This window comes from Siphateles boraxobius, unplaced genomic scaffold (assembly GCF_051911475.1).
Source record: "Siphateles boraxobius isolate OS27281-9 unplaced genomic scaffold, OSU_SipBor_1 46, whole genome shotgun sequence".
NCBI classification, from domain to species: domain Eukaryota; kingdom Metazoa; phylum Chordata; class Actinopteri; order Cypriniformes; family Leuciscidae; genus Siphateles; species Siphateles boraxobius.
In genome coordinates this window covers 6,085,915-6,105,150 of record NW_027509097.1, presented here as the reverse complement: position 1 = coordinate 6,105,150, position 19,236 = coordinate 6,085,915, and the positions used below count along the sequence as shown (strand labels likewise).

Genomic DNA, 19,236 nt, shown 5'->3' with positions numbered 1-19,236 from the left:
GAAAGAAGAAAGTCATATACACCCAGGATGGCTTGAAGGTGAGTAAATTATGGGATAATTTTCATTTTTGGGTGAACTAACCCTCTAAAGTGACTGAATGCCAGTGGGAGGGGCCTATGGTGTGATGATGTATAACTGTTCGTTGTTATTCGCTCTGCAGGCAGTCATATGCAAATGTTATTACCACTCTGATGTCACAGATCCATGGGAGCCAGTATCAAAACGAGCTGTTTTTTGGAGCCTGATTAAATGAATGCTTTGTTTATAATGAGGAGGAGGTTTTAAGCTAGGATCTTTTAATGGTACAAAGACTTTTGATATGTCAAAAAATCGAGGCAAATTTGATTTCTCATGTCATGACCTCTTTAAGCTGAAAACAGTGAAATCAAACTTGACAATTCTCAAATGAGTTTTTTTATGGAACATTGCAGTTTATTATAAATTATTTATCCACACACATTATTATTTTATTTAAAATGAATGTGCTCTCATAATCTTTAATCAAAGACATCTTTCCGTCCCCTTTGCAACTGACATCTCATCAAATCCCGCCCTACATTTTTCTCATTCAAGATCTCATATATGTGTCACAATAGAAAATGTGAAGTTTGTAATTTTACAAGTCAACAATTTATACTGGAGTACTATTACACATTGTCTAAAACAGACAGAGATAGTGAAAACCTATTTGAAAATTTGTATTTTTTTGCACTTTTCAGTTTCAGCCATCCCTAAATGAATGCTTCAATAAGCATCTGTTGAAAGAGGATATGTGTGTGTGATGTTCACATCAGCATAACAAATCTGTGTAGTTTCTTAACTTTTCACAAAGACAATTAAATATTTTTTCTTTGTTTTGCTCAAAGGCTATAATAATCTTATTGAGATGTCAATCAAATGACAATTGTGTGTTTTTCCTTTTTCCCCCCTAAAGATTTGCACATAGTCTTTTGTCAATACATCTCACTGCATGGCTTTGCCTAGTGAACTGTTTTCTCTCTCTCTCTCTCTCTCTCTCTCTCTCTCTCTCTCTCTCTCTCTCTCTCTCTCTCTCTCTCTCTCTCTCTCTCTATCAGAAGAAGAAGGTAAAGTAATGAAACGGTCTGTTCTCTCACTAGTCTGTTAATTACTTCTCTATTTATTTAGCCGTTGTGCTGTGGCGATGGGAGGCCCTGGGGATTGTCTGACTCCCATGCTAAATAGCCTGCATTCCAATCCCTTGATGCCCAGGCTAATACCATCCTCACTTTCATCTCCATGGCCTGGCAAATTAGCACCCATCTGACTCCCCATAGTGAAAAATAAGGGTATAAAGGGTCGCATAGCATCCCGGAGGAATGTTTTGATCACTGAAATATCTGTCATATACTCATACACTGGGATTTGACAGTTTTCTCCTAGGTAATGTTTTAGCCATAAACCGTGATCCTCGAAAAATCATATAAAAATGATTTATCTTTTAAAAAAGAAACAAACAAAAAATCTAAAACAAATCTCAACCTGTATTTTTGTTTCCAGTTTCATACATGCTTAAAACAAGAAAAAAGTCCAATAAAATAAAGGGGGAAACAGTTTAGGTAATGGCATTTTTCTTTCTTGTTTTAAATGTGGTGATGTGGTATATAATAGAAAATATATAATAGAATATATATATTCTATATATTTTGTCTCAAGTAAATTGATCTACCATACTGTATATATTTGGGTATTTTTACTAGGAAAAAATGTGCTGATTACGTTTTTTTTAGCATGCCACCCTTCACGATCACTCAGTGTACAATCAAAAAGGCAGCAGGAACACTAACTTTTTCTCCTGCTTTGGATCTGTTTCTTTTTGCATTTGCCATAGTTGCTTAAAAGGTCACATGGCACAAATCTGATCCTAGGTCAGCATTTCATCATCAAACTGTTCCCTGTAGGAGGGCCTCTCACTCTGGCCTTTTGCTGTTGTGAGAGCAATAGCTGAAGTCTGTGTTCATCTACATAAGAATGCTGCCCACTTCACAGAGGAAAGAGGAGGCCGCACAAACTGATGAAAACTTTTCCTGTTCCCCCAAGCCCCTTCATTCCTCTCAAACCTTTTTCTCAAGAATTGGCTGAGATGTTTCACACACACTCAGAAATAAAACCTTCTTAAAACGTGGCGTTTGAACATGTATAACACATTCTTCTAAAACAAGGTTGGTGTAGTAACAGGAAAGTACACAGACAGCTAGTCAAACTTGATTTTAAAGACCATGATATCCACCATGCTTCCTCCAAAATAATGTTACCTCTGAGACAGTCCATGCTTAAATATTTAGTAATGCATTGGAATGCAGAAAAATACCCACTTTTTTCCTCATGTCATCGCTTCAGGGTTAATGAGTGTGTGTATTTGTTTTATGAGGGCAGAATGTCTGAAAATGTGGTAAGGTTTAGGGTTATAAAGTGCACATTGGATAGTTGTCACTACCCAGCTAACTAAAGTGTTAATTTATTATTATTATATTGTTAATATAATTTATTCACTATGTTATAAAAAACGTTTTTTCTTAATGTTTTCTTAACATTTAAAAATGTTTTTTTTTGTGCTGACATTTTGATGACGTTATTAAAGACCATATCAATTTAAATGAATGTCATATTAACGTTACTAGAAGAACGTTTGTTCTAACCTTTAATAGAACATTGCCAGAACGTTTGCCCCGTTCAAAATGTCCAACTTTATATTTTGCATATTCTCGCTATGGCATATTGTCACAAACTGTATTTTTGGGAATGTTTCACTTAAAAAGTGTAAGGCTCTAGCTCTTGGCTGGCTCCCCATATACAAAGAGTCTGTAGAATTCATAATGACATTAATGTAAGAAAAACGTAAATGGGAGCTCCTCCTCAACCTCAAGTATACTGTATGTGTACAAGTTTGAGAGAGAGAGAGAGAGAGAGAGAGAGAGAGAGAGAGAGAGAGAGAGAGTTTCTCCTCCCATTGACGACTTCGCACGATGGCAATGTTGAGCAGTGTAGGGTTGATCATGATCATGTGACAGACAGACAGCTTTGAGAGAGAACGGCACTGAACACAGAAACATCAGGCGCGACTAAAGGAGTTTCCACAGCGCGAGAGATAGAGCCTACACGTGAACATTGCCCCTGCTTTAAAACCGTTATTCAAGTGCTCTGAAACACATCGACGGTCGGTGAAAAAGTCCTGGGAGGAGAAGAATCTGTTTTCAACAGCCTGGATAGAGGTTTGGTGTGGTGGCTATAAAACATACTCTGTAGAAGAGGAGAGGCGAACAAATCTCAGCGGGCATGCGGGAGTTTATTGGAGTTATTTGACTGCAAACATTCTACAAACAAATAAGAACTTTCGCGCAGATTCGTTTCGTTAATTACGTCATATTTTTTTAAACTGATGATTGAGGGTGATACAACGTTGGAACTTTGTGTTTGAAAAGTAGCAACATCGGGTCAAAAGTTTGGAATAAAACGGAAAACATCAAACCCCTCCGTTTGCGTTTTTGTGGGGGGCTGTCGTGTTTTTCTAAAGCTTAACGCATTTTTTTTAGCTTTTTTTGGGCCAATATTTTAAACATGGTTGGGGAAATGGAAACGAAGGAGAAGCCTAAGCCGACTCCTGATTATCTGATGCAGCTCATGAATGACAAGAAACTGATGAGCAGCCTGCCAAACTTCTGTGGCATTTTCAACCATCTCGAGCGGCTGTTAGATGAAGGTGAGAGTTCTGGTATTTTATCAAAAGAACGAATGAATGCGTTTGGAAGAATGGTCGCAGATGTAGGCATGCTAAAAAAGTCAGTGTTTATATTTTTATGTTTCAGTGTTGTTGTGAAAAAAAGCTCTTTATTTTTCTTGTAAAAATAGCCTATCTTTTGATCACTTTTATTAATTCAAATGATTCGAGTTTTTTTTTTATTCGTTATCCGATTAATTTAGTAAGTACACTTAGTAGGTAACACTACGTTGTCGCCAATGGGTGGCGAAAAGTGCATATGATTATGAGTGAGTCTTTGAATCATTCACTCCTGGTTCGTTGAAAAGATCAAGTTTTATGATACTTTATTAAAATTTCCATGCTTGCTAATCTACTATGAGACTATGGACCTAAGTGTTAATGTCATGTTTAAATATTTAACACAAACAGCACATTTGTCACCAATGCTGCAAAAAGCTATGACTTTTGTCATGCGATATCAAAGAGTCAAAAAAGTAATCTCTACACATAATTTCTCTCTATTGTGAACAAGATTAACTCTGTGCTGCCTCAAAACAACGACTTGTTCAGTGAAGGATGTGTGTTATTACAATTGATCCAACTAATGAAATTATTCTTCACAGCTCTTACTTTAAAGCTTTTGGCTTGCCTTGTGGTTTAGTCAGTATTTGAAGCCAGGAAAGCAGTCAAAAGAAAGGGACTTTGATGAATGAAAGATGCATGTCTCCATGGAAGCAAACAACAGCGATTTGTTCAAGGACATGGCTTATATATACGAAAAAAAGATTTGTTCATGAACGAAAGAACACATTTGCTTATCACCACAGAAGGTTATTCATTCTTTCAGACTGTAACAATGATGGTAATGTTCTGTTCTGATTTTTAACAGGCTTCAGAAACCTTCCAGACAGTATCATTTCTGAATTTTCTGAATCCATAGCTGAATTTTTTTTTCTTTTTTAGTTTGCTCAAATGAATCAGTTACATGACCTGGAAATGTCTTTAATCATATCCAAACACACTGAGATATTTTGCAGCAAGCTTATTAAATCAGCACAGATGCATTCAATTACAAAATATCATTACGGGCCATGGCGCAGTTGGATGATACTCCGATTTGGGGAGCTGATGGCTGTAATCGAGACTAACCTATTTGTTTGCTTTGTGAATTTAGAGGTATGGCTATTTTTAACACGTACTACTAGGCTCGACATTTGTCTAGGCTCTCCAGACCTGGATGGTATTGTAAAATAAGTTTTGTACTTAAACGGAAAAGCTTGGGTTTGCTCAGAGTTGACACTTCTAACATATTCAAATGATGCAGAACGCATACAGTTTTCCTCTGAGAATGCAGGGGAAGCTAAAGATGTGATAACAGAACCACTTCTCTCTTTCTCCCGCTCATTCTAATCAGCCCACGGCCCTGGTTTATTTCATTCACAGTTTATTGCTGATAATACAGTGTAATAATATAAATGTTATCACTGCAATACTTTTATGGAGAGAAGGTTGATCTGTAAGATTTATTTATAGAGTATCTTCCAATCCATATTAGAGTGGATTTCGTCTGTCTGCTTCATTGGTACACTGAAATCTCTCTAGATACATCATAGCTCACCCATAGCTGCTGGCATATTGAAGTATGTGTCATGAATAAACTCAGAAAACTTGAGGGTTTTCAGTTCCTCTGTTTGCAGCTAATTTATCCTTCTCTGTTCTCTTCAGTTGATTAAATCACAAACTGTTTGGAGCTCTTAAAGATTGTCAAGTCGAATTACAAAGTTTAGCTTTCTTTGAAAAAAAAGAAGAGGAGAAGGGTATAGCTTTGTCTCATATATTTTCCTTAAATGAGGATCTCAGTTCTGTCAGGTTATTTTAAAGAGGTTACTGTATAATAAGTTTGGTATTTTGCTTGAGCACAGGCTATTTCTTCAACACACTCATTAGATTTTATGATGCAGAGAACTCCAATGTTTGGGTTGGCAGTTTTCAAATGTGTTAATCTTTTACCTAAAAATCAAGGCATCCTGACAGTTTCTAGTTTCTCTTATAGGGTTATCTCTGCATTATTTAAAATGTACTGTTTATAGCAGTTGTTCTTACGTGTATTGTTTGTAGTGTTCTAAATTAATGCAAATAATATTTTATAATCCATATTATTTAATATTGTGCACTGTGGTGTGTTATTGGTTCTGGGTATTGTAAATCTCCAGTGTTGGTTTTCCAAGTGCTGCTCTTTTTCTTCTCACTACTATTGTGTTCCCTCTGAGGAACATATAGTATATTCTGCTGGAATGCAGCTAATTTAATTATTTGAGTAATTATGCCATCATCGAAGGAAAATATCTGGGAGAGAATCCAGAAGCAGTGTTGAACCTCTCTTTGAAAACACTGGCTTTTTTAAAATCTGATTTAGATATAAAAAGGGACTTTTAATGGACCCCCAGGGGGCCTACTACTGATTCAGAGATAAAATTGTTGCAAAATGTGCTTTTTTGTCCTTTTTACAGCAACTGTTCTGTTGCCTCTTATTATTGCGTAATATAAATAATATTGGGCTTGCGTTAACAACATTGCTCAAATGTTATTTTTCAATAGATGGGGTACAAAATATGGCCATAAAAAGTATTTTCACTTTTTTTTCAATAAACGGTCAGCAAAAGAAAGTTCTTATCCTTCAGAAAACCGTCCACCTCAGGAGGTCAAATAAATAGTATTTTATTAGAAGTTTTATAAGAACCCCCCCAGATTTTGTTTTCTATCAATAAAAGTTGAATAAACCTTGAAATTAAACGGGCAAAATGTATAAAATAAATTACATGGTTCCCATAAATTTTTAAATAAAACATTTTTTGGATTGTGTTTTCTATCTATACACCTTAAATAAACATTGAAATGAAATAGACAAAATGTATATGGTTACCACACTGTAAAAAAGTACAATCAACTTAAATTACATTTACTGACTTAAAAAAATGTGTTGAATCTTGTATAACATAAAAAAAGTAGAAAAACTTATTTTGATGTGTTAAATCAGGAACATAATTAATGCTATTAAAAATAATGCTGTCATACCTTATTGATTAGGCTATATTTTTTTACAGTGCATAAAATAAAGAAATCTATTCGTTTGATTGTGTTTTCGTGTAATACTTTGGGTAAAGTTTGCATCCCATTTATAAAGTGCCTTGAACATTGTGATTTTCTTTTCTTTTTTCTGGTGGGGTATCTTTTAATGCTTGTATTTAAGTCTGTCACTTAAATGAGTAATTACATTTTTTAAATGTCTCCATAGCATCCTGTAATTCCTGAAGGGGTGAAAGTTGCTCCAGGCAAATCTGATAGGAAAGTTTGAATTCTCACTAGTGCCTCTTGACCTCTGATTGTCCTCACATTATGGTATTCTCGGTTAAACTGTAAAGCGTGGCGCTCTGGTCACCCTGTCCAAACATAGACTGGCACATGACCAGTGAAGAGATGCCTCTCTGACCTATATGCATCACATGACTGTGACAAGGGCACACGCAGAGTGGAGTGGAGCAAAGATCACATGATTCTTCATGAGTCTGTCATCACTTCATAGACTTTTAGAAGTGCTGAATCTTCCACAGATAGAGATCAAGTGTGTGTGTGTGTGTGTGTGAGGGAGTATCGGGTATTAATGTGTATTCCAGGAAACATTTTGTCGCATATATTTGTGTCCATGTATCTATTATTTAACAAGTTCATAATTGTTCCATATATTCATGCTCCCCTGAAATGCCTTTCAGTATGAATGTGTGTGAGTGTAGTTATATGACCTTTTCGACTCAGAATACATGTGACATCCATGGTCTTTGATTTTGACTGCATTAAGCTATTACCTCTTTAGCCAGATCCCGTGACACAGACAGAGCGAGATGCTGAAAGTCCCAGGGGATCAGGGTTTGGGGTGAGGGCACACCGACTAGACAGCTTCCTTCAAATTCCTGGAAAGTGCAGTCAGGACAGATGTCGCAAAATTAACATGCACTAAAGGAATCCTTCTGAAAGACGTTTCTGTTGGGAACAGGTGAATGAAAAAGGCTTAAATCACTGTTCAGTTTAACCCAAATGAAAAACTCCATCAGGGTGTCACACCAGTTATTATATTTAGCATCAGAAAATGTTGCAATTAAAAAACGTTTTACTAATAAAGCAATATTTTAATATTACATTTACACTACTTTTCAAAAGTTTGGGCTCAGTTAGATTTTTTAAATACTTTTAATCAGCAAGGATGCATTAAATTGATAAAAATAGCTTCTTTTTTTTTTACGTTGTTTCAAAAATATATTTCACATAAATGCGGTTCTTTTGATATTTCATCAAAGAATCCTGAAAAATAATGTATCATGCATGGTTTCTACAAAAATATTAAGAAGCGCAACTGTTTTCAACATTGATGATAGTAAGAAATGTTACCAAATCAGCATATTTGAATGATTTCTCAAGTCATGTCAAGTCAGGTCACCTTCATTTATATAGCGCTTTTACCAATATGGACTGTTTCAAAGCAGCTTTACAGTGATAATGTTTCGGTTTTACAGCAGCTCTAAAATAAAGTTATTGTCCAGCTAAAGTTAGTTTTGATTGATTCACTTCCGTCGCAACGATCATTAGTTATTAACTTAGGGGCAGCTAACACGACACCGTTCTAACAGAAAATTCTTTAATGCGATCCGGCCGCTCATTTGCATAAAACAGTACCTGGTGGCTCTGAGAATTTTTTATCGCTTTTGCGTAGCCACGTGAATCGGAATTATCCCGACAACGTTTTATCAGTACAGAGGTAAAGGGAAGGAGGCCTGCGTTGCCGTCGTGTCTAGGCGCAGGTCCTTCATCAGATCCGGATACGGCCTTGATCCGGCGGACTGCGGTAAACCTCGGGATAAACAGAGAGACAAATATTAGCGTAGACGCCATCCTTCATATGATGTACAAAGTACATCAGGACTTATGGGAAGTGTTCCTGGCTGATCTAAACTATGCAGCCTAACATTGAATTATAGAAGTCTATAATGTGTTATGTGTATTCTAAGCCAAAGAGATTTGAGCTTTGAACTGTGATTTGAACTTACAGAATGTGTCTACTTCCTGGACAATGTTAGGAAGATTGTTCCAAAGTTATGGTGCTAAATAGGAAAAGGATCTACCGCCAGCAGCAGTCGATTTTGATATTCTAGGTATTATCAACTCTCCAGAATTTTGAGATCGCAATAGACGTGACGGACTATAATGCGTTAAGAGCTTACTCAAGTACTGGGGAACTAAACCATTTAGTTCCTTGTAAGTAATCAGCATTATTTTAAAATCTATACGATGTTTAATAGGGAGCCAAGGATCATGAAGAATCATGTGACAATGGTTGCAAATTGTAAAAAATTACAATTTACAATATACAGTATTCAAATATCAAACCATTATTTTAAATTGTAATAATATTTAACAATATTACTGTTTAGTATTTTTTGATCAAATAAATGCAAATAAATGGTGCAAAAAGAGACTTTTCCCCCCTTTTTTCTTTCCTTTTTAACGCCGTGTTCATAGCGAGAGACAGGTTTAGCTATTCAAAAATATAATTTTTTTTCAAAAGGGGTGGTATAATGCTCTTTTCACAAGATATGAAATAAATCTCTGATGTCCCCAGAGTGTGTATGTGAAGATTTAGCTCAAAATACCCCACATGCTTGTATAGCATGTTAAAGTTGTCACTTTTTGAGGGTGAGCAAAAGTGCCTCGTTTTGTGTCTGTCCCTTTAAATGCAAATGAGCTGCTGCTCCCAGAACAGGGGGCGGAGCTACAAGAACTCCTCCTTGGCAGCTTCGATTACCTCACACAGTCATGCATTGAACATTTCAAAAACTTTTTAGCCTTTTATGTTCAAACTGGATTAAGAAAGATGGAGAGACTCAAGAAGAAGTGACAACATCTAGACAACATTTCTTAAAGGTTAGTTGATGAATTTATGTAGCTTATGCATTGTTATCTTCTAGTCATTGATTAGCATATTCTGTCTTGATAATCTGCAAATAGTGTTCTGGGGGTGGTCTTTATGTAAATATTGGGGTTGATGATGTCACTAACCCGGGAGGAATGTGGTGTAGTCCATACCAGCCGTTTGTTGTAGTCCTTAAAAAGCAATTTCTTTAAAAGAAAATATCCCCCTTTGCTTTAAACTTGAGCATCGTAACTTTGCAGATGTTGTTTATGCTCAAACAGCAACATTACACTAACTAAAGTTAGAAAAGTGAAATCATAATCAACCACCCATTTAAGATTCATTTTTTTTTCTCTAAAAACCTTAAGGCTAAATTTGGATTTACTTGGTTAAAAACCTTTTCAAAAGTATCAACAGTTTTTGTCCCAAAATTTTGGTAATTTGTTGTTTAGCGATGCACTGATCCCATTCCGACTCATTTATTTGCGGGTGTTATACATTTTAATTTTGGTCTCAGATCTGTGAAAGGCACAGCATTTTACTGGTTCTGTAGATAATGCTTCTTTGATAGCACTGTCTGGAGACTTCTTTCAAAAACATTTAAAAAATCTTACCGACCTCAAACTTTTGAACGGTAAGTTGATATTTATTTATATTTTTCAAGGCATGATTTTATCCATCAGGAATTTATTGGATCATAAAAAGTGGTCACTTTGACAAGTGGTTTAAAAATAAGAGGGTTTAGTGATGTCTGCCGAAAAAGGAAGTTATTTCAGAGGTCAGATTAACATTTAGATTAAAGATGACAAAAACAATTGTTTTTCTGTGGAATAACAATCATAATTGGCCTCAATTGATTTTCTTTCCTGGAGAAAAGCTAAATAAATACACATCCACAGAGGGATTTAACAGATGGCTTTTGCTAGGGGGTTTTAGAGGTGAATCAAAAACAATATTGGGGGAAAATGGTTTTAATGATGTTTAAATCTGACTAGATCTGGCTCCCTGACCATCAGACAGTTTTTCACAATGGCTTTTCTGAGTGAAAATGCTTTGTTTGGCAGTGACAGGCATGGCCTTGAGCTATAAAGTGACAGTCATAATGTCGTTTTCAGGTCAAATCTTAGCTTCCGTCTTGTGTGTTTGTGAAGGTGCTTTTCAGTTGTTTGTGTGTGCGTCTGTTTTTTTTTTTTTCTCCCTTTTGGCCGTATTCTTTGATAAGATAAATGTCGATTATCAAGGGTGTCAGTGATCTCATCAGTCTCCTGCTCTTTCCAGGCAGCTTAGCTTGCATCTGTAAATACTCAATACTTATCACACCGTTAACTACCAGTTTGCCCTGCAGTTGTCGTCTTGACACCACCAGACAATTCCTCTGTCTCTCTCAACCTAAACTCAATCAGAAATCATCCAATCACAATAGCACGTTACTGCTGACCAGCACAATCAGAGTGATAAGCGCAAGCTGCACATTCAAATTTCCTGATTGCTAGGAGAATCAAGATGACCTTGATTGGAAATGCTGTCATGGACATGTACTCACCCTCGTGTAGTTCCAAATCTGTATACTGTTTTTCTTATAGTCAAAAGAAGCATTTGAACCATCTTAATTTATATTAATCATTGCAAAATTCAGTTTTGAAGTCATTTGATAGTTTTGATGAGCAGATCAAAAGCTTAGTCTATATTCTCAGAAAATCCTGCACTCCGCTGTTGCTTTTGAGTGAAATATGGTGCCTTTCAGTGCTTCACATTTCAAGTTGGATGTCAATGACATCATCAGAGCTCATTGGTCCTTGTGGCACATCACATGGTCAAACATCATTGACATCATGCTTGATTTAAGAGCTATGACAGAAAGCATTATTTTCAGTGAAACATGACTTAAATTTGTGTCTGTTCATCATGCATGGCTATCGCAATTAAATAATGACAGATTTTTTTGTTTAATGCATGGAAGAGATACAGCACACAGCAAGCATTCAATGCTGTTAATTAGAGTCATTTATGTATGTTGCACTTTTAAGTCATTAATTGTTGGTTAGAATGACTAGTTTCAGTTGAAATAGATCTGCTTTCACCACAGGGGTTTGGTCTGAAGCTGAAATCAGTATTTAGTTTGAAGATATATTGTCAGAGCAAAGGGAAATATTGTTCTTTCATGCACACATTTGTTTTTACACTGTCACTAACAGCCTGACAATTGCAGTTACTGGTGTGTCTGCTCTCTGTGTGAAAACGGAGTCGTCGTCGGACAGTTTCCTGGCAGTCGATGATTATCCAGATGGTTTCACGGTTTGCGGTCTACTCTTTCATCCCTCTTGCAACCTTTTCTAGCTTTTATTTTTTATTATTATATAATTTTTTACCTTTATCATGTTTCCTCTGTTCATCTCAGCGTCTCTCATCTCTCCCACACTGCCACAGATGGTCAACTCGCTGTCTGTGTGTTAGAGACTAAAATAATCTGTTTCTGTTCCAAAGACATAAAACTCTCTGGTGCCTGACGTGCACTTTACCGTTGAGTGGTGCATAAAATATTAATAATTAAATACAATTATTTTATTTAAGACTTTCATAAATCCGTAGGGGAACTTATAATCACTGCAGAAATATGAAAATGTATTTTTCGTGATGATTTAGGAATGGGTGCAATAGAACATTTTATTCTATTTTAATAAGAGCTGCATGATATATTGAAAATGTACATATCGCGATAAGCATATCTTAACGACTTCCTATAACTGAATGATTTTTAATACCTCAAAAGGTATACGTTTTTGGTAGATGATGGTTTGAATGTGAAAAATGTATGTTGGTTAGGTTATATCATTTTCATTTTGTAAATGTATTTAAATAGTATTTATTTTACACACTTAAAGCATTATCGTATCGCACATTAAATATCACAATAATTAACGCGTTATTGCATATTACGTTTTTCTTTAATATTGTGCAGTTCTAATTTTAATATATTTCAAAATATATTTTCATTTATTCATCTGATGGCAAAGCTGAATTTTCTGCATAATTACCCCAGTCTTCAGTGTCACATGATCCTTCAGAAATCATTCTAATAAGCTGATTTAGTGCTCAAGAAAGATTTATTATTATTATCGTCAATGTTAAAAACAGTCATGCTGCTTAATATTTTTGTGGAAACTGGACCCGTTCATTCATTCATTAAAAAAAAGCAGGTAAAAAAAAAAAAAAGCAGGTACTTGCGTACTTTGTTTATATTTCTGTTAAGTATTTGAATTGACAACCTTCCATAAATTATGTGCTCATAGTGTTGTTTTTCTTGTTGTCTCCACTTCTGTTGTTTATATCAATATGTGTGTGTGTATGTGCAAACGTCTTTTCAAACCTTATGTAATGGCACACACTATGAAGCAGTGTTCGGTTGAGTAAACGCTTTGTCTTTATCCAGCGTCCAGCATGGTCTGGAGACCGCCAGCTCTCGCAGGCAACAACACTTTTGTTCTCTAAACGACCAAGGAACGTGTCTGACATCTCACATTAAATCACGCTTGTTTTTCTGCCAGCACATATCTCTGCGTTCCAATTCTTAGGTTTAAAAAGTCAAAAGTTTCAGAAAGTCTGAAAACTGCTTCCAAATTTGCCTGTTTGAAAGTATGATATAGGTGCAAACTTTCCATGGCTGACACTGAAAGTGTGAAAAATACTAAAGTTGTCAGAAGAAGTAATTTAAACCAGACGCATGACAGTGTGCCATTAGTAAATAACAGCAACTGAATAGTTTATCCGTAGCGCTGTGTTTAGAGTGCAGGATCTGCTGGCATTATGGAGGTGATATTTATGTCGCGGTGATGTAGTTGTTGCTCGCTCACAGCCATACCAGACCAAGTGTATCATACTGTAGTATTGGACCGACTCGGATGACAGCAAAGAAACACAAACTGTAATCAGAGTCGTCTTGCGCTCTCTCTCTCTCTCTCTCTCTCTCTCTCTCTCTCTCTCTCTCTCTCTCTCTCTCTCTCTCTCTCTCTCTCTCTCTCTCTCTCTCTCTCACGCACACGTAAATGATGGTCTGCAGCAGCAATAGGAAGGACTATCTCACTGTCTGTGTATGTTGTGGTTGGCAGTGTTGACCAGTCGCCTCTAATGTTTGTTTTTAGTGCACTTGAAGCTTGTGCTAATAACAGCTAAACTGGGGGTGGAAAATTATATGTCTTATGTCACCTCAGCTGTTCTTCAGACAAAATACATATGGTTAAAACAGATAGAATTTATTTTATAATTTTGCATTTCTATTTATGCATTTGTTCTTTATTTTTATTTTAAATATACCATTACCATCTCAACCAAATACTGATTGTTTCCATATAGGTCCAAAATGTTTTCACATTGATACTTACCAACTGAACACAAATAAGTTTGATTTTCATATTAATATTGATTGTTTTCTTTGGCACCAATATATAATCCAATATGTCAACATTTTTAAAGATTAATTTGTATCAATATATTAATAATAATATATGAATATAGCATGCAAAGAATTCTGTTAAAATGTTTGTGTGATGCAAAAAATTATTGAGTTTCTAATCTATTCTTTGAAATGGACAATGGACAAATTGTCCATTCCCGGAATTGAATTAGACTCCCTGTTAAAGCCATTTGTTTTTCTCCTGAATTATTTTAAAAACATATAGGCCTGGTTCCACAGACAGGGCTTAGATTAAGCCAGGATGTAAGGCCTTAGTTAAATTAGGACATTTAATTAGCTTTTATAAATGTGCCTCAGAAAAAACATTACTGGTGTGCATCTTGAGACAAATCATATTTTAATGATTATTATTCATATAATCATATTTTGATTATGAATATGCCCATGCCATGCCTGGGCAAGTTGCTATCAGTTAAGACAGCTCAAACATGCATTTTGGTCTGGGACCAGCTTAAGTCTGGTCTGTGAAACCAGGCACTAATGACAGGGATAAAACATTTTTGTCCATTAAAAGTCCCTGCAACCAAAGATTTAATGCATCAAAAAGTTCATCCATATCCAAGTGAATTAAGCTTTTTAATATAAGTAATCTGAAGAGACCCGATCACTTTATATAAGAAACCGATCTCATTTAGGTCATTTTGGCTCTGAAGATGAATGGAAGTCTTGTGAGGGTGAGTAAATGATGGCAGAATTTTCATCTTTTCAACTATCCTATCCCTTTAACTTAATGGGCAAACAAAAAACATTAAAATCAAGATATCCACAATGTTGCTTTTGATTACTGGCAGCAGAATTATTGTGAATATTGTATTTATCGCCCAGCCCTTGTGACTCATGGGATAAGTCAAACTTAGTCCAAAGTGTCGAGACTGTTGGAATGTTAAGCCGCAGTCACACAAAACCCAATATAAACTTCTGATTGACTGTTTAATCCCCTTTCAACACTCAATGTAAAGTGACCAATTATACCAATTTCATGAGTAATTCCCAGAATGTGTAAATTAATCGGCTTTGAGCAGTTTGAGGTGATGTTTGGATTTGTGCTTCATTGCGGGACCTCAAATGTCTGGTTTTACTCTGAGGGTTTATTTCATCAGCTTAATTCTGAATGATAGCAAATGAACAGATAAAACCAGTCCTAATGTGACAGTGCAGTCTGTATTAATTTAAAACATTTTAAATCAGAAAACGCTGTGTCTCATGGCAGGGATTCGAACACATGGTTAGATGGGGCAGTGCCAAGAGCATGTGTTGCATGTAATTAAGTGTAAATGTGCTTACATGCCTGCGTTCACTTATGTAAGGCATATGAAAACAATCCTGTTCGTTCTTCGGGAGGGGGTGTCGGTGGAGTTCAGAAGACCACATCCTGCTGAGGACTGTTGAGTTATTGCTTATGAGATCTTGTTGAGGTTCTCTGCTTTACTCCTGGAGGATCCTATGGGAGCCCAACAAGCTACAGCTAGCTCAGATCAGGGTTATATTTAGGTCATTTTAATCTGTAGGCCTGGGCCATGCTTTGATGTTGTCATTTTGAACCATATTGTACATCGGTTGTAAATCCATTCTAATATACTGCTGCTTCTTCCCAATATCCTCTAAAGAGCTTTAGTTAAAAAATAATTATTGCTTCAGTCTTTTAAGCTGGTCTCTTTGGAATTCCTCGGTTTGGACCAGCAAGCATTCAAAAGGCTGGTGTCTGATTCACTCTTTGTGAAGGCACATCATGTTGCACTAGCTCCTCCATGGCTGGCTGGGCTCTTATGCCCTTTGGGAGTTGTTTTTATATTTAAATAGTTGCATGAATTCATCAAGACTTCTGCAAGTCATTTTTAACAAAAAAAAAAACATTGTTTTTAAAGATAGATGAGGCAACGTTTATGGATAACGCCTCCAAATAATTGAGTTTTTAATGTGTCTGTTTAACAGAAATTGGACGGGTACGGAAGGACATGTACAATGACACTATGAACGGCACAGATAAAAGGACTTCGGAGCTCCCAGATGCTGTGGGGCCCATTGCACAACTCCAAGAGAAACTCTATGTGCCTGTAAAAGAATTCCCAGACGTAAGTATTACTTCACTGCTATTGTAACTTAAATCAAATTTTTAGAAATGTTTAGTTAGTAGCTACACTGTCAGGAAAAAAGTAAAAGAAGTAGCTTGTTAGTGGGGCAGTCCCCTTAAAAGTACACCTTTTGTATGCCATCTTACCCTAAAGAGCACATACCTTAATGCCAGGTTCAGATTACACGATAGGAGCCCGAGTTTGGTACGATCCGTTTGAGGTAGGTGTCGTGGTGATTCGTAAACGACACGCGTCACATCTGTAAGTCCAGAAGCTCTACCATACACCGCTTTCAAACATGGTGAAACAAAAGAGAGATGATGGTATTGGTGCTGCTAGGTGGAATTATGCAATGGAGGAAAGGTTTGTGGAGATATGGCAACAATACTACTGCCTTTATAATGTTTTTTTTTTGAGGGACTACCAGGACAGTGAAAAAAGATAGATGCTGGCCAATGTTAGCGGAGCCGCTTCAGCAACCCGGTATGTACGCGGCTTCTGTAGCCATTGTTTGTTCACGCTTTTGTTTCCGGAAGTCAGTCGCTAGTTCCTGCACTTTGTTAAAGACTACAAGTGATGATTGGTTGGGAAGCAACGTGTAGTCTGACATGTTTCTTGTCCAGGACACAACAAAAATGTAGGTGTCAAAATTGCATAATCTGACACAGGGACTATCATAACAGACAAAAATATTGTGTAGTCTAAACCCGGCATAAGATACTAATAGGTACAGTTAAGGTACTAATATCCACACCTAATATACTAATAGGCAGTCTTTAGGGGTAGTTATGATACAAATCTGTCTCATTAAGGCTTCTGCACAGAAACAATCTGGTTTACGCCTAAAAATGTATTTCTGGCAGTGGATGTTTTCTACAGAATCAACACATTTATGCCAATGTTTTGTAAAGGCAGCAAGTAAAAAGTAGGAAACCATTTCTGACACTAATGACTCCCGGAATTGCAAAAATAATGTTTGGCCCTGTCCCAAATGCTTCCTAAAGTCCTTGCTGTTTTCTTCGAACTCATAGACTGTTGAGTAGCAGTTTGCTGTTGAATCTCCATCAGTGTGGGCATGTTTATGCAACATTAAGGTCAATAAAGCTGCTTTACAGAAGATTATTATTTTGATTAGATCATTGCCACTTCATGGTATTACTGGAAAAGTAATGTACCAAAACTGCCATTTTTACCTCCTGAAAATGTTTATGAGGGATTAAAATGCATCCTGACTAGTGCATGTAAATAAAGAGAGAGACATGTCTTGGTGTTAACACATGTTTTTTTAGATTACTCAAATGACAGAAAATTGGTAATTTGTCCATGAAAGCACATTTATTTCAAATCTATAATCACAGGTGGATCCTCTCGGGGGGGTTTTTGCACGTTGATTGTTTTACCTTAGACGTCGACTCAGGGGAGCATGAGAAGCCTGCAGCAGATTGATCCAATTACCTCGTCTCTACGAGAACAGCAATAATCAAATGGTAATAATTAGCATGGTAAATATTGCTTAATACTGCAATCCTAGGCATTGTTTGACTCACAGCCTGTGTTTCTAATTTGAATACATCGTGACTTTCAAATCTCGATGCAAGGGCAGCTTTCACACTCTTCTCAGAAAACATAATTAATGCAGAAACGGTCATCAGGACTGGAGGAGTCGGATATGAAACATTTGTATATGAACTGAACAGTGTTGGGATGTATTTTTTCACAGTGGACGATTATCTGGCTTGTTTGATCTTGAACAGGTTTAGGGTTGAGATTGAGTTTAAGGAGATGTTAAGTAGACGGAGTAGTGTTTCTGGCTGTCAGCTCACGATTCTGCCATTTTAAAGAGCTGATAAGAGTGATAGTAGGGTCAGGGTTAATCGAGTTTGAATGAGAGATGCGTTACTGGGGCTTCTCTCTTATCTCTCGTTTAGTTATAATTAACCTCTGTGCATTGTCCTCTATATTAGGGTAAAACCCAACCGACTACTGACAGCACTTGAGCAACTGTGCAAAATTAACTTGTTTGAAAAGTTATGTAGAGAAAGTGGAACTCACAAAATCTCATTCTGATGCTGTTCTTGCGTCAAGTAAACACATTTTGAAGAAAGAGCTTTTGAATAGATTAGCCTGATGGATGACAAAACACAGGGACTTCAAATTTGATGTCTGGTGTCTAGTGTATTAAAATGTGATCCATACATGACGTATTGAGGTCACAAATTCATAAAGCAACAAAATCATTTGGAGTAGCACACCACCAGCACCAATAGGTCCCGTTCATGTGCAATATTACCCAGTTGTTGTGATTAATCAGGCTCAACAATAGTGATTTTTCAGGCCAATGAGATCTTTAATTGCCTGGCCAACATTGTCACTGGCACACTTCAAAATAAGGTACATTTTATAGTTTGGTGAAATGTTTTTAAATAAATTTACAAAAATATGTTGCTGGAATAAAATAATTTTTTTTGTGGCAAAATTGATTCACATATAGGCCTATATGATTGTTTGTTTTTAAAATTGCAATATAGCTGGAAAAGTTACAATTTCGAGTAATTTAAATGAAAAAACTACACAAACACCTTTGCTAGAATAGTGGCATATTGCGCAATACATTATTGATTTTGTTATTTTCAAATTTTTCTATTGATGCTTCCTAGAATTTTCTTGATATTTCAACATAACTGTCAACCAGCTAGAGTTGCCTTTATTTTAACATTCAATTCAATTTTCAGTGTTCACGTCACAGAAAATCTAATGTCTTCAAGGTTTTAAACAAATTAACATGATTAGCAAATGTAAGATACTGTTATTCCCTGTTTTTTTATTTGTTGCTTTGCCTCTATCTTTTTTCCTCTCTACACTTTGTTGGCCGTTTTCTTTTAAAGATAATTTGGGGCCCAACAAATCTTATCTTATTTGCAGCCATCAATCATCAGGCTTGTTTTGAGAGTGACTTTGCTCCCCTGTAATAGAACCAGAATTCCGATAATCCCACGGGAACCTGTCAGGGTTA

At 36.3% G+C, this 19,236-nt stretch overlaps 1 protein-coding gene across 9 annotated transcripts in view; it reads left to right on the top strand.

Annotated features, from left to right (window-relative positions):
- Positions 1 to 19,236, top strand: part of qki2 (QKI, KH domain containing, RNA binding 2) — a 61,802-nt gene that overhangs the window by 20,492 nt on the left and 22,074 nt on the right. For 3 of the 9 annotated variants that reach the window (XR_013194395.1, XM_077200447.1, XM_077200452.1), the window contains exons 1-2: positions 2,970 to 3,718; positions 16,084 to 16,223. Coding sequence is in view for 7 of the 9 variants with exons in the window: in XM_077200447.1 (XP_077056562.1) it covers positions 3,577 to 3,718; positions 16,084 to 16,223 (282 nt within the window). In the remaining 2 variants the exon portion in view is untranslated. Of the gene's footprint in view, positions 1 to 2,913; positions 3,719 to 16,083; positions 16,224 to 19,236 lie in introns of those variants that run through there. The other 6 variants (XR_013194396.1, XM_077200453.1, XM_077200448.1 and 3 more) reach the window with 5 other exon arrangements.